Source organism: Microtus pennsylvanicus, chromosome 13, assembly GCF_037038515.1.
Source record: "Microtus pennsylvanicus isolate mMicPen1 chromosome 13, mMicPen1.hap1, whole genome shotgun sequence".
Lineage (NCBI taxonomy): Eukaryota > Metazoa > Chordata > Mammalia > Rodentia > Cricetidae > Microtus > Microtus pennsylvanicus.
This window is the reverse complement of record NC_134591.1, coordinates 78,150,598-78,167,205: the sequence shown is the minus strand read 5'-3', so window position 1 is coordinate 78,167,205 and position 16,608 is coordinate 78,150,598. Positions and strand designations below refer to the sequence as shown.

Genomic DNA, 16,608 nt, shown 5'->3' with positions numbered 1-16,608 from the left:
CTATTCTTAGCTCTATGAGGTGGTGACCACAGAACAGGGCAAATCTCCATACTTCACCTTCAGACCATATCCATCATGACTTTTGAAAAATTACAAACTATACAAATGGCTTTCTTGCTCTCCAGACCAAAACCATCGTGGAGATGGAACCAAGCCTGCTTTGAGCTCCCCACTGTGCCTAAGAGCATATTTTATAGCTTTAACTAGCATGTAGGAAGTGTGGACAATAAAGGCTTCATGGCACATCTTTGCCATGTCTGTCGAACACTGTGGTCACATTCTCCCCCAAGGTCTGTCTCCCTGAACAGTCTATCTTACACTTTCATGTCACTTTCTTTTGCATATCTATTTTTCATAATCTAGCTTTGTTTTACTTAAAAAGATGATCCTGCAGTTCTATCCATTTAATACTTTTTTATTACTGAATAACTCTCCATTGTAGATAGACAGTACATTGTCTTTACTTATATACGGATAAGCACCTAGGCTATGTCCATAAATGGCTACTGTAAATAGTATTGCAATAACATGGATGTAAAGTATCTCTTGAGTGCTGACTGAGATTCCTTTGGTGCATGCCTAGGAGTGGTAGAACAGATTAATATACCAGCTCCGCTTTTGGTTTTCTTGAGGAACCCCTATAACTTATCTCCATAGAAGGTACACCATTTTATGTTACTACAGTGTGTAAATGTTACACTCTATCCACTTCCTTTCAAAGTCATTCTGGTCTGTTAGTCTCTCATTCTTTTTTTAAAGTGTATGCATATACCTGCACACAGTGTATGCACCTGCACATACTGAGTGTGTAGTGACCAGAGAGGGTGTTCAGATTCCCTGGAGCTGGATTATAGAGAACTGTGAGTCAAGGGAAATGGACTCACAATTTGTATTATAGTGCTGTGAATATGGTGGGCAAAGAGGCAAAAGACACCGATTTTTATATGTGTAACTATACTGCACAGTGCTGAGAATGGAAACACCAGGGGCTGGAGCGATGGCTCAGTGGTTAAGAGCTAACTAAGGCAGACTTCCAGAGGTGGGAATCAAACGTCAGTCCTCTGAGAGAGCACTAATCACTGAGTCTTTTCTCCAGGCCTGTTTGTTTTCTTTTCTTTAGATTTATTTTATGTGTATGAGTGTTTCATTATATGTATATGCACCATGTGCATTCCTGGTGCTCATGTATGTCAGAAAGGGGCAATAGACTCCCTGGATAAGGAGTTATGGATGGTGGTGACCACCATATAGGTGCTGGGAACTGAACACCACCCCCCCCCCCCCCCCGCCACCAGAGCCTCTGGAAGAGCAGCAAGTGCTCTTAACCACTATGCATATCTCCAGCCCCACCCCTAATGTGCTTTCTTAATTATAGTCTCTAAGGTGAGATGGACTCTCAACTCTCAATGTAGTTTTGATCTGCATTTCCCTGATGTCTAATATTAGACATTAAGATATTGTAAACGAGCTCTAATATTCTAAATCAACTGTATCTTAGCTATAGTTATCAATTAAGGGGTTTATTCCGAGATAATAAAATTACTCCAAAGTTAATCTGAAAAGAGGTTTGATAAACTATCTAGCAGAAAAAAAAATTCAGCTTTCATTAAAAAATAATGAAATAAGGAGAATTAGTAACAGAATGAGGGACTGGTCCCTACTCACTGGCATGAAGCCAACCTAGGCCTGGAGCTGGACTCACAGTACAAAGTCCTCTGATAAAGCTCCCAAGAAGCCTTGCCACAACTCCACAGCGCTGCAAAAGAGAGTAAGGCCTGAGGAAAGTAAAAAAACACTCTTTCAGGGAGTCACAGCAATTAACTACAGAATCAGCTCTCCCACAGACTTCTCCAAACTGTAATCCAGGGTCCAGACCTCTGAGGAGCAGTAAGACTGATAAGAACCATAACTACAGCCTTTCAAACAATTTCAGGTCAGAGAAGCAGGGGTTAACTGTGTTAGAATTGGGTGTGGTGGCGCAAGGCTGACCTCCTAGCACTCAGGAGTGCTAACACAGAAGGGAAGAGTTGAAAGGCTAAGTGGGTTATAAAGGAAGGAAAGAGGAAGATTCACTTAATATTTAGCAGAAAGACTGGATGGACAGCAGATGAAAGGGAGCCGTTTTCAAGTGTGACGACAGCACTGTTCATTCTCTGCATTTCTTACCCACTATCCAGTGATCTGCACACATAAAACTCTGTCCCAACTCCAGGCTCCAGTGGGCTTTACAGAAATGCAAATGGCTTTAACAACCACAGTTAAAGAAAAGTACATGTGCACATATATGCATACCAAGCGTTAGCAAACAAATTTATTGCTATTATTATTTTTTGGAGACAAGTCCTGGTTGTCTACAGACCAAGCTGGCCTTGAACTCACAGAGATCTGCCTCTACCTCCTAAATCCTGGGAGTAAAGGGGCGTGCCACCACCTTCTAGCTACCAATTATTTTTTGAAAACTCTATCATAAAGGCTGCCCTCCAGAATTGAAGTGGTCTCCTGAGCAAAGATAGACTTTCCCTGTACTGAAATCAAACTACATTAAGTCTGCAGAGAGAAACCATAGAGCTGGTAAGTAGAGCTACAGCACACTTCCAAGGTCTCTCTGTCTCAGTCAGAAGAGACTGAAATGCTTTAAAGGCAAAGCCATCACCTAACTCCTCTTTATTATAGTGCTTTGAATATGGTGGGCAAAGAGGCAAAAGATACCAATTATCTGCTTTATATATGTATACTGGACAGTGTTAAGGAAAGGAAACATTGGGAGCTGGAAAGATGGCTCAGCGGTTGAGAGATGGCTCAGATCCTTCAGTTCCAGGGGATCTGATACCTTCACACAAATGCATATAGATTTTTAAAAATATCAAATGTTACTGTGTGTGTGTGTGTGTGTGCGCGCGCGTACGTGTGTACGTGCGTGCGTGCGTGCATACATACATATATATGGGGGCGTGGGTACGGCATCTTTAAAAACACAGTATCTGAGTTTGAGGCCAGCCTGGTATATAAAGCGAGTTTCAGGGCAGTCAGGTCTGTTACACAGAGAAATTCTGTCTTGAAACACCTAAATAAATAAAATATAAAAAATAAAGAATAAAAGTAAAAAGACAAGCCAGGCGGTGGTGGCGCACGCCTTTAATCCCAGCACTCGGGAGGCAGAGGCAGGCGGATCTCTGTGAGTTCGAGACCTTAGGGCTGGAGAGATGGTGAAGAGCTAGGAGTACCAGCTACTCTTTCAGTGGACCCACGTTCAGTTCTTAGTGCTGACAATGGTACTCATCACTGTCCGTAACTCCAGTTCCAGAGGATTAAATGCCATCTTCTGGTGATTTCGGCCAGCACCAGGCAAGCACGAGGTATGCAGACATATATTTAGGCAAATCTCAATCTCTCTCTCTCTCTCTCTCTCTCTCTCTCTCTCTCTCTCTCTCTCTCTCACACACACACACACACACAGAGATAAATAAATAAAAAAATTAAAAACTAAAAACAAAATTTCAAGACCTAGAAAGGTACTATATGCCTACAATCCCAGCTACTAGGGAGGCTTAAACAGTAGGGTTGTGAGTTTGAGGCCAGTCTAGGCAACTTAGCGAGATCCCATCTCAAAACATAATGAAACTGGAGCACAAAGCTTAGAAGTGGAGCACTTACCTACCAACTAGGTATCAGGTTATGGGATCAATCCTCACAACAGGAATAACAAAGTTTATTTCAAGAGGAATAAAGATAAAAACTGAAAAGGAGTGAGAAGGAAGCAGATTAGCCAAGTGTGGACAGTTGGTTACAAACAACCTTCAGTCCCAAGACAATACCTAATGTTGTTTTGCTACTAAGAGAATTATACCTGCAAGAATCTGGAGAGGAGGACTTAGAATTGTGATAATGCAAGAAGCACTTTCAGGCCGTTCTCATTGTCTTTACAACCAGGCCAGACCCATGAGGAAGGTGAGCTCAGAACAGAGAAGCAGCCTAACCATGTGGAATTCCAGCACCATCTGGCTCCATATCTAGTCATTTCGTTTCTCTTACTCCTGACAGAAGTACTTTACTGAACATATTTTTGTTTTGTGGTTTTGGTTTTTTTGATAATGGGCCTCACTATATAGCCCTGGCTGTCCTGAAATTCACTATGTAGACTAGGATGACTTCAAACTCACAGAGATCCACCTGCCTCTGTCTTTGGAGTGCTAGGATTAGAGGCCTGTGCCTCCACACCCCTTTGAACATATTTATGTCAAAGATCCATTTGTCTCAGTCTTGGTGGTCCACACCTGCAGTCCTAGCACTTGAGTGGTAAAGGCAGGTAGATCTCAGTCAGGGTTACATAATGAGACCCTGTCTCAGTCCCTCCTCTTCCCCCAACAAAACAGTCCCTATATTAGGAACAGAGGTTATAAGGAAAGATGTGGCCCCTGTCCAACAGGGAAGACAATCACATAACCACAAATAAATGTATATTTCAAAGGTTGTTAATAGAAATTATCTCTAATCTAGCTGAATTAAATAACAGCTCACCTTAGTGTTGGAGCATCATAGTGCACACAAAATATAAAAGGCAAGTTTTCTTTCATAATTATTTTAAGCATATATCCCAGCACTTATGATATCTGGATCAGAAACTTTACAATACAGAAGATTATCAACTATGTGTGTCTTTCAGAAGACTCATAAGTACATGGGCCCCCCCGCGCCCCACCCCTCAGACAGGGTTTCTCTGTAGCTTTGGAGCCTGTCCTGGAACTTGCTCTGTAGACCAGGTTGGACTCGAACTCACAGAGATCTGTCCTCCTCTGCCTCCTGAGTGCTGGAATTAAAAGCACGCACCACCATAACCCAGCATGAGTGCATGCTTTTAAAGCTGTCCTTTAACTGGTGTTTCCCGCCTTCTCCCAACCCATCCTATATCTGTCACAGAGTTAGAACAAGTGTGTCTTTGGTAGGAGGAACATGGTTCAGTAAGAACAAAAGCAGAGTGGAAAAGGAAAAGCAAATTCAGAAGTGAGAAAGGATGAGGAACCTGTGCCACTAGAGAATCAACACACAATATACACTAGGACTGAGGCCAGGCCAGTCAGAGCTGCCTCAACCAAGGACCACACCGGGAAGATGTGGTGAGAAGCGGATGGTATTAAGAAGTGGTCAGTGACACATGGCAACTGTGACCAGGCTGCCCACCAGTGACAGGATGCATGTGCATGATCACACACTGTGTCGCTTTACTCAGATTTCCTACAGGATTCTATCGCAATGGATGAAGAGGAAGCAGCAGGGTAAAAGATCTGAGACTTGACTATTCGCCGAGAAGCAAAATCTGTGCTTGCCCATATTTCCGGACAGCTCGTGTTCTCTACCGATAAACCTGCACAGAGGCCCTCACCTCCACCCCTGGCATGCCCCAAGCCCTGGACAGGAGAGAGAAGCTCAGAGGCAACTTCCCGAAGACATTTCCTAGAGACAGGAGAATGGAAAACAAATGCACACATGAGAACAGTGCCGCCGACTTTACTGCATGTGAAGCACAGGAAAAGAAAACCAACTTGAAACCCAGAGGCCATCCACAGAACCAAATCTTCACCAGTAAGGCAGATGACTGTGCCAAAGCACCATGAAAGCAGGTTTACACCAAGACTAACCAGCCAAACAAACAATAGACACTGACCCCAAAAAAAATTTAACTAAAAAGGAAGAAGTAAAGACCTTTCAACAGAAAAATAAGTATTCTCCCAAATACTCAAACATATGTAGAAAACACTAGGTATTATTCCCAAACTTCTAACACAATGCTCAGATACACAGCTTTATAACAGGAAGTGGTCCTCACAGGAGGAGGAACCAAACACAGAAATATCAACGAAGACATTAACCTACATTACTCCTCTATGCAGCATCACTTTGGTTTTAATATAAAATTAAGCCTGCAAGAATACAAATTATGGCCGGGCGATGGTGGCGCACGCCTTTAATCCCAGCACTCGGGAGGCAGAGGCAGGTGGATCTCTATGAGTTCGAGACCAGCCTGGTCTACAGAGCTAGTTCCAGGACAGGCTCCAAAGCCACAGAGAAACCCTGTCTCGAAAAACCAAAAAAAAAAAAAAAAAAAAAAAAGAATACAAATTATATGCTTTAGGAATTTTTTAAATGTTAGCCCTGCTAAAACCCTGCCCTGGCCAGGGGCCTCTTATGACCAGAGCCGATCAAACAAAGCTCCACATCCATGTTTCCAGCTGAGCGATTATACAAGTCTTCCTCCTTGGTGTCAATAAGCAGTGAACTTCCCCCAACAGGAGGCTGCACACTCTCCACTGAGGTGCTTTCTGCAGTCCTCACAAGGTATAGAGCCTGACTGCTGTTTCTAAATAAATCCCAACCCTATCAGGAGGAAAGGGGCTGGGGGGGGGGGGGGGGGAGAGGTTGAGCGGCAGCTATGCAATCCCAAACTTCCCTAACTTCCCATTTGGGTAAGAATTCCATTGTGCAAAATCTGCTTATCTTGATTGGCTCCCTAGTGAAGGCACCTGCCTGGGCTCTCTCTGCAAACAGTAAGTACAAAACAGCACAACTTCACCTGGGAGTCAAACATAAGCCACAGGTACCAAATGTGGCCTTGTCTGCCTTCTTTGGCACCAAACCCCTTCCACTCTCCTTCTACTGAACTCAAGTCATGGAAAATACATATACATCACAAAGCTAAATCAAACATACCATAAGTCAAAGTATATGAATCTCAATTTTAACACAGATGTCAATGCATTTAGTCTCACAAAGCTGGAAAGAAAATATCAAAACTGCAAAACGAAGGCTTTGCTCCCTCAGAAGAAGCAGAGAAAACTGAAGTGATGTGACAGTTCCCTTTCTAAAACCCACTCTAAGATGATACAGTTGCGATCCACAGCCACCCCTCATGTGTCACCTCACAAGAATTATAATTTGCTGTAGCAAATAGGCTCTCAATCAAAACAAGTTCCACCCACCTTCAAAGCAACCAATAGCTGCCCACCTACCACCCTTCCTAAAACAGCCACACAGATCCACTCTGTGGCCGGCAATCCCTACAAGGCACATGGGCAGTGAGGCAGCCTGCAGGTTTACAAGACAGATAAGTTCTACAAAATGCACTGGGCAAACTCAGGCTAAAATCATACCAAAGAGAAGAGGTAAGGTGAGGGAAGGGGAAGAGGACAGAGACAGAGACTCACAAAGCTTCACACTTCACACATTTGCTTAATTCATCTCCGGGTAGACCCCACGCACAGCTCGGAATTTATGCTTCGCAATGCCACCTCTGCACGGCCAGCTGGCTGGATCAAAGGCTCTGGGACATGCACTATGAATGGCGAGATGATTCATAAACATCTTTAGAAGGAGCTCGAGCAGCAAAGCTAATGTCTCCGAGAGGCCAGGGGAAGATCGCCTACCTGCAGGGGCTGAATGGATCATCCATGACTAACAGAGGCTCTGGTGAGTCTAGCTGGATTCCTGTACCTCTAGTTACTGCTAAAACTCTGCCCTTTCCCACTCTAAATACTCAAAATGGAGGCACATGCAGGCTGAGAGACCTCACAGAGCTCTCACTGAGCTTGTGCTATGACCTAAGCCTTCACGCAGAACGCAGAAACTTCCCTCACACTGACAGGACTGAGCATGTGCTGTGACCCTCCCTCATCCACACAGTGTCTCTCCACAACGCAATCAATCTCAACCCTGCTGTTTCCGTAAATAAAGCCCAGCCAACAGACTCCGAAGCTTCTCCCTGCACACCAAGCTAGTGTGCAGGGAAGTGGGGCCTTAGAAAGGGGATTCCAGACAGCCAACACCAGGGAACTCCACAAGCCTAGCCAAGGAAAGGCTTCTGTCCACAAGAGACAACAGCAAGTTTTCTTTTGTCTTTTCTGCGCTTAAGTAAATTAGATTTTTAAGTAAATTAGGTTAAGTGACCAGTTTTTCAAGAAAGAACAAAAATGAAAAACCAGATATGAATGATTGCACCTGAGATTAAACAGAAACACAGTAGCATACTTAAGCATAGCAACAGTGCTTATGAGAAGCAACTGAAACATTTCTTTTTAACCAAAAAGGACAAACGAGCAAGCTAGCCATGTAAGGATGGCCACAGTGGAGACAGATGGCACTAAGGCCAACACATAAAAAATCCTATGCTTAATGCAAAGAGTTTCAAATCTCCAAGTGATAAATTACAACCTTTCCTAAGGTAATTAACACGAGCTCAGTCAGGTCTTTTTTTTGTTTGTTTTTTGTTTTTCGAGACAGGGTTTCGCTGTGGCTTTGGAGCCTGTCCTGGAACTAGCTCTGTAGACCAGGCTGGTCTCGAACTCACAGAGATCCACCTGCCTCTGCCTCCCGAGTGCTGGGATTAAAGGCGTGTGCCACCATCACCCGGCTCAGTCAGGTCTTGAAGAATGTAATTCTAACAATAAAAACAGCTAGAAGGTGCAAATCAAGGACTTGGGGACTAGGGGGTGTAACCCAACAGTAGGTCACTCATTCAGCATGAACCATCATGGTGGGGTGACACCCACCCCCAACAGAAAGCAAACGTGCATTCTTTTCTCCCCACACCTTAAGACCACCCGCCACAAACACCTCAGCATCCAGATTCCAAATCCTGATTCAGCTCTCTCAGCACTATCCACATAAGTAAATCCGTTAAAAACTCATTCTGAATGATTTCTAAAGCCATGTACACCAGGCTACCTTGCTAGGGCACCACTGAGCACCACAAGCACTCGCCTCACACTGCCTACAGACCATCTGGTGCTCATCTCCCACAAACGAGCTGTCTGTCATGTAAGAAAGAGCTGACATATATGTTATTCCCATCTGCGAACCAAAAGGTGATTTCTTATATCACTTAGTTATGATTTAAAAAGAAAAAGAAGACCAAAAAAATCCCCCAAAACATGAAAGACAAGACTGGGGAAAAGGGGCAGGACGAACTGCTTCTGTTCAGAAAAACATAGTGACCTAGAGAGTCTCACAGCAGCAGTACACCACAGGTCGTCCCATGTGCAAGGCCCTCCATCAATGTTGTGAGACAAAGCACATTCTAAGATGCGGAATCTACACATTCATCTGCAGAAAAGATAATCTACAGCCTCACCGAAATGCCAAGGGCTGAGGATGTGACTCAGTTGATAAAAGTGCTTGCCCAACATGCATGAAGCTCTGGGTTTGAGTTTGAGTACCACTTAAGCCAGGTATGGTGCTGGTAATCCCAGTATTTGGGTGAGGTAGAAGACTCAAAAGTTCAAGGTCATTCTCAGTTGCATAAAAGTCCTTCATTTCAGACAAAGAAGGGAGGACAAGAATGAACGCAAAAATGCACACATTGAAAAGGGTTCCTTTTGTCTTAACAAATGAAAACAGGGCTGCAGACTGGAGAATATCCCCAGAACCACTACACTGGACCTGCTGAAATGGAGAGAGCGCCCCAAGGTCATAGAAACTCTGGGAAGGGTCATTTGAACAAATAACATGGAATAATAATTCAATAGAGTCACCTGAATGCTGAAAGAGAACCACAGAAAGTATTATATAGTTACTCTAAGTTTAGAAAATCATATTCTCAAAATTATTGCTTGGTCTCACTGGCTGCCCTGGATGGCACCGACGGCCTGGATCCTGGAGAAGCCAGGCCTGCTCCTCTTCCCTGCCTTCAGTAAGTGACTAGGACAACAAAATTCATCTGCAAGGCATGGACCTGACATTCTATTGTTGGCTACTGGGAAGGAAGAAAAGGCAGTTTGTGCAAGTCACCTAAAGGAAGAAGTCCTGCCTACATCCTCTTTCATCCAGGGCCTAAAAGTGGCTACCAGTCCACTGTTCATTTTGAAAACTCAGAAAACAGTTGGAACTGGGGCTGTCAGAGAGCTAGGTCGCTGTCCTGGCCTACAAGTACTTCCTGCCACACTCGCTTACACTAGTATCTGACATCGTTGGTAGTGTCATTTGATCCAGGTTCAGGTTTTCTTACGTGGAGCCTAGCTCTGAATTTACAGGCTTTTTAATAGTTTTATCCAAGCAGGGCGGTGGTGGCGCACGCCTTTAATCCCAGCACTCGGGAGGCAGAGGCAGGCGGATCTCTGGGAGTTCGAGGCCACCCTGGTCTACAAGAGCTAGTTCCGGGATGGGCACCAAAGCTACAAAGAAACCCTGTCTCGAAAAACCAAAAAGGAAAAAAAAAAGTTTTATCCAATATCTGAAAATGTTTTCTGGAAAAAAGTTACTGTAATAATCTGATATGGGCCTTGTCCTATTATGTTAAAGGCCTTTTAGCACAAAGAAGACTGTTTCTTTTTTTCTTTTTTCTTTTTTTTTTTTTTTTTTTTTTGGTTTTTCGAGACAGGGTCTCTCTGTGACTTTGGAAAGAAGACTGTTTCAAACATGATAGCAACCAAGAAAATGCTTATAGTGGTTCATCCCCAAAAAATTACACAAAGATCTTTCATGAGATTAAAGGGAAAAATAAAAAAGAATGTAGCACCTTGTCAAATAAAAGATATAGGCTACTCCTACAATTAGCAAGAAATTACAAACATCCTAAAATCTTACAAGTCACCTGTAGGGTTAACTATGACTGCCTTCACATGATGGATGCAGAACAGATCCAGGAAATGCATACCTCAACAACAGACACAAAGATAAAGTGGTCACGTGACACTAGAACCTAGGCATGCCAGATCCAAATGGAGATAGTCTTTCCCAGGAATAATCTTTTTTTTTTGTTTGTTTTTGTTTTTGTTTTTCGAGACAGGGTTTCTCTGTGGCTTTGGAGCCTGTCTTGGAACTAGCTCTGTAGACCAGGCTGGTCTCAAACTCACAGAGATCCGCCTGCCTCTGCCTCCCGAGTGCTGGGATTAAAGGCGTGCGCCACCACTGCCCGGCCCCAGGAATAATCTTAACTCAAAGATGAAGCCGTCAATTAAATGTTTATAAGATACAAGATGAAACACATAAGGATACAGAACCATGCTAAGGCCAATCAATCTACTGCAGCTCAACCAAAGACTCTGGTGTTTTGGTACAGCAGGTCTAACTGGTTCTGTTTATCAAGATCTCTGAGCTGAAATTGCTTTCCTTTTGAGGGTGGGGATTTTGAGAAAGGGTTCTGTCCTGAAATTTTCTCTGTAGACCTCAGACTGAGAACTCCACCTGCTTCTGTTTCCCAAGTGCTGGAAATGAAAGCATACACCACCAGCTCCCAGCTGAACTTGATTTATTTTGGGTTTTGTTTTTATTTTCTAGAAGGGTTTCTCTGTGCAGCTCTGGCTGCCTAGGAACTGGCTCTATAGACCAGGCTGGCCTTGAAGTCACAGAGATCTGCCTGTGTCTGCCTCCCAAGTGCTGGGATTAAGAAGTGTGCGGCGACCACGTAGCATGAAATTTATTTTTTAAGTAGTTAGAGTTTGAATTAGACTCTTCTTACAAAAGGAAAGCCACAATGATACTATCTTGCAGAGAACACTCACCCACAGAAATAAACTTGGGATGAATCTCGTTCACATACGACCAGTGAATATTCCCTGAGTGCTGGATGTCAGAGACAGACTCTAAAGCAGAGCTGAAGACTGAGGGTAGGCTAGCTTGAAGTGCTCACTTGTCACACACCCTTCTAATTTGTGTCCTATTTAAACAGAAAGTTTAGCTCTTTAAATGACAAGGGAAAATGGACGGAGTCACATTCCCTTAACTTTAACTGAGACTCTTAGGGTCAGAAGTTTCTCGGGGCTAGAAACTTCCAATTATAACAAATACACAACCTAGGAGCACCTGAACCATAACTGCTTGTTCTTTTTTACAATAAAATGGGAAAACTTACACAAAGTACACTAAATTAAAAAGTGTAGCTTCAGATCAGTGTAAGTCAAGTGTGATCACAAAATGAATTCTTGTGTCACTGTACATGAATTATTAGGTTTTCAGATCTACATTTAGAGTTAAAAAGATCATAAATCCAATTACTGTAGAAGGTTTCATAAAATTAGTATTCTAGATTTTAAAAACAAATGTAAGAAAATGTATGGTAGGGCTGGAGAGATGGCTCAGAGCATAAAAGCACTGGCAGTGCTTCCAGAGGTCCTGAGTTCAATTCCCAGCAACCACCTAGTGGCTCACAACCATCTGTCATGAGATCTGGTGCCCTCTTCTGGCATGGAAGTGTATGTGCAAGAGGAACATTGTATGCAAAATAAATATTTAAAAAAAGAAAAATATATGGTTATTTTCCTTCCAAAACACCAGAGTCTTTGGTTGAGTTGCAGTAGATTGGTCTTAGCCATGGTTCTTTGTCTTTTTTTACTGTCCCTGTTGTTTAGTTTCAAGCTCCATTCCAGGCTCACTTTCCCCCTTTCCAAACCCAGATGTTTGGCTAGGACCTGACCCCTCAGAAATCCCACCAACGGTCAGCTCCTTCTGGGAGCTGCTCTAGATGAACCCAGTCATTAGACCTGTCACAGGCTCTCTCTCTCCCCTGCTTCCCAGAGTCACCCAGGAGATGCTTTGCTCTGTTTATTAAACCTGGATTTATTAATTCAGCTGAATTTGGCTTATTGCATTGGAGGAACCCCCAAACTGGAGATTTTTCAAAATATTTATCCCTTATTTGTTTCATCTAGTACTTCATATCCATTTAACTGACTGCTTCATCTCCCAGGTAAGATCAGCCTGGAGAGAACTGTCTCCTTTTGGATCTGGCACACTGCCACATTTTCTTTTATTTTTATTTTTTATTTATTTATTTGTTTATTTGGTTTTTCGAGACAGGGTTTCTCTGTGGCTTTGGAGCCTGTCCTGGAACTAGCTCTGTAGACCAGGCTGGTCTCGAAATCACAGAGATCTGCCTGCCTCTGCCTCCTGAGTGCTGGGATTAAAGGCGTGCGCCACCATCACCCGGCTTCTTTTATTTTTTTATTAAAGCCTAGAATACTAACTGTTACAAAACCATCTACAATAATTGGATCTATAGCATTTACCAAGAGATCTGCTTCCTCTACACGGTAAATGCAAGACACTGAAGAGTACTGAACATCAAGCTCCTAATCATACATTTGCCTATGTGGATAATGGCACAGCAAAGCCAGGATGCTAACAAGGCACAACCTGAGACACCAAGATGAGGACAGGAGGTAGTAAACAGGCACTTGAACAATGATATTTTTAAGAGATCCAGGCAAATAAGCAAGAAAAACACCAAGCACTCAGCAATGACTAATTTAATCAACAGTGGGAAACTACGCAAACCATGTTTAACTGTCTGCTCTCCCTCGGGATTCCGTTTTACCTTCTCACATTGGGTTAAACCAACACCCAGACTGTGTAAGGGCTGTGACAGACATTCAAGTTTGCAGTCACATAACTCCCACCCTTAAGCTCCAGGGGCCTCACAGGAATGTTAAACCAATCCCCTCTTTCTATCTTCATCGACTTGATTTACCTCAATGCCTCAGTTGGTCTTAAAAGCCAGTACACAGCAGCCAACAGCCACTATTAATGCCCAAGTCACCACACAGCCTCATCTTTATAAATTAAAGACAAAACAGAGACAAGTCCTGCAGGAGTATGCAGGGAAAACAATCCTTCCATGCTTTCTTAAACCTAACACACATTTGTGATCAATTAAGCATTAAGGAACCACACACTCGGCTCTAAACTTCAGACCTGACGTGATGCTGGGGATGAAACCAGTAGGCCAAGGCAGTGAGCCACACTCCTGCTGCTGCAGATGCCTCAAAGGCTGCCCACTCTCACATCAAAGTTTCAGATATGTTTCAGCTTTTCTGAAATTTTACTTATAAGCAAACACTCAAGTATTTCTTCACCTCAACTCACGTAACACCTCTCAAGCATTTGAAATACAGCAAACAAAGGGAAACACTGGGTGAAGCACAGATGTGAAGAAACTGGACTGGTAAGTTCCAAAAGCCAAGGGATTCAGGGCCAATGCTACGACGTGCTGCTCTCAGACCTGTGCTCCATTGTAAAAGGAGACTGTCCTCCCACTGTAAGATACCTTCTAAAACAAATTGGGGCCAACAGGTGGCTGGCTAGACGTGCCTTGCAAGCATAACATCTTGGATTCAATCCCCAGACCTGGGCAAGGTGGCAGAGAAGGCGGAAGGGTTTTGAGATATTACTACAAATGAGTGCATTTAAAACATATAATACAATTATTTGTTGCCAATTAAAAAAGTATGCAACCCGTGTGAGTCTGACAGAGGTAAGTTATACCTAAGCACTCAGCAAACATAGACGTAAATTTGTTAATAAAAACATCAGTGGTTAAGGGAGTGCACCACTCCTGCAGAAGGGCTCAGTTAGATTCCCAGCACCAATATTGAGCAGCTCAAAAACACCTGTGTGACTCCAACTCCAGGTGATCCAATGTCTCTAGCTTCTTCTTTCTTCTTCTTCTTCCTCCTCCTCCCACTCCCCGTCCTCCTCCTCCTCTTTTCGAGACAGGGTCTCTCTGTGTCGCTTTGTTGCCTGCCCTGGAGCTAGCTCTTGTAGAACAGGCTGGCCTCAAACTCACAGAAATCCTCCTGCCTCTGCTGGTATTAAAGGTGTACACTACCACCGCCTGGCACCTTTAGCTTCTACTGGCGCTAGCAATCACACACACATGCTTACAGAGATCCACACACATACACATTTTTTTTTATTAAAAAAATTGTTTCTTCAAGACAGGGTTTCTCTGTGTATAGCATAGCCCTGGCTGTGCTGGAACTCACTCTATGGACCAGGCTGGCCTCAAACTCTCAGAATTCCACCTGCTCTTAGATTTCATAAAAGAAAACACCTGATACTTATCTCCATAGTAATTCCCTACAAGTTGTAGAGTCAACAAAGGGTTTTCTCGCACTTTGGAGGCTCTGCTGTTTCCTTGGCCTGCAGAAGGATTGTAGCACCATTTTCCAAGTCCGATTGTTTATTAAGCTAATAAAGTCTTTCTCAATTTCAGGTCTTAGTTTTTATTTTGGATAGCTTTTACATGAGGTGAACGACAGGTTAGTTTCAGCCTTTTCCATGTCAGATATGGAGACTTGGCAGCACCTCTTATTTCAAGAAGCACTCTTTTCTCCAGTGTCTATGTTCTAGCATCTTTGTTGGAAACCTGGTGGCTGTGGCTGGCTTCTGGGCCAGCACCACCCTGTTGCTCTTCCTATGGCTCTGGGTTATACTTCAAGTCAGGTATTACAGAACCTCCCCACAATGGCTCTTTCTGCTCAGGGTTGCTTTAGTTACTTAGGATACTTTGTACTTCCACATACGTTTAATATTTATTTATTTATTATATATACAATATTCTGTTTGTGTGTCTGCCTACAGGCCAGAAGAGGACACCAGACCCCATTACAGATGGTTGTGAGCCGCCATGTGGTTGCTGGGAATTGAACTCAGGACCTTTGGAAGAGCAGGCAATGCTCTTAACCTCTGAGCCATCTCTCCAGCCCCCACATAAGTTTAAAGATTATTTTAGTTCTAACAAAAATGTCAATGAAAGGAGATGAGAGTGACACTATTGGAAGACAGCTATTATATAGTATTGATTTTAAAATTTCATAAGCATGGGAGGTCTTTTCTTCTGTCTTCTTTAGTTAGTGTTTTTTATTGTACTTTTTTGCATATTTATGTTTATTTGTGTGTTTCTGTGTACACTTGGGTGCCCAGGGAGACCAAAAGAGGATGTCAGATTCCAAGGAGCTAGAGTTACAGGAGGTTATAAGCCTCCTGATGCTGGTGCTGAAAACTGAACCCAGGTCCTCTAGAAGAGATTTGTGTGTTCTTAAAAGAGCCATTCCTCCAGCCTGGTGCAGTGTTTTTAAAATCTCCGTTGTCAAAGTCTTACTGTCTTGCTTCTTTGACTAGGTTTATTCTTGGCAAGCAGCGTGTGTGTGTGTGTGTGTGTGTGTGTGTGTGTGTGTGTGTGTGTGTGTAAGGGTTTCATTGTTATTTGGACACTAGGGACTGAACACACAGCCTGCATATGCTAGTCTGTGATTTTTTTATTTTACATGTTTGAAAAATGTATATGAGTTTTCCTACATATGTCTGTGTACCACATGCTAGCTAGTGTCTATGGAGGAGGAGGGTGTCAGATCCCCTGCAACTGAAGTAACAGATGGTCCTGAACCACCATGTTGATGCTGGGAACCAAACCTGGGACCTCTGCAAGAGCAAGTGTTTTTAACAGCTGAGCCAGCCCCTGCTTGAACTTTTCTTAAGTTGGCCCTACAAGGGATCTATTCTTGCTACGTTTATGAGTGAAATTTGAGCTTCTCATTTTCAAACATAAGCCATGTACCAAGAATGTATTTGATAGTAATATTTCAAGTCATTGTCCTTCTCCCCATTCTTGGGATTGGTCATAGGGCTTTACGCATGTTATAGAAGCATCAACTACATTCCAATCCCTCTTTTTACTTTTAATTTGGAGGGAAGGTCTTATCAAGTTGCCCAGGCTGGTTCTAAATTCACTCTGTAGCATGGAGCAGATGTTGAGCTTGTGATCCTCTTGCCTCAGCCTCCCAAATAGCTGAGATTACATGCCTGAGCCACCAGAACTGGCAGCCTTTTATATTATGAAATGTT

The 16,608-nt window shown here is 43.2% G+C and overlaps 1 protein-coding gene across 11 annotated transcripts in view; it reads right to left on the bottom strand.

Annotated features, from left to right (window-relative positions):
- The window catches only part of Rere (arginine-glutamic acid dipeptide repeats), a 366,134-nt gene that overhangs the window by 135,103 nt on the left and 214,423 nt on the right, over positions 1–16,608 (bottom strand). The window contains exon 1 of one of the 11 annotated variants that reach the window (XM_075945078.1): positions 7,419–7,739. The exons of 9 other annotated variants lie outside the window; for them this stretch is intronic. In XM_075945078.1, coding sequence (XP_075801193.1) covers positions 7,419–7,444 — 26 coding nt within the window. In that variant the 5' untranslated portion in view covers positions 7,445–7,739. Of the gene's footprint in view, positions 1–7,418; positions 7,740–16,608 lie in introns of those variants that run through there. One more of the 11 variants, XM_075945077.1, reaches the window with a different exon arrangement.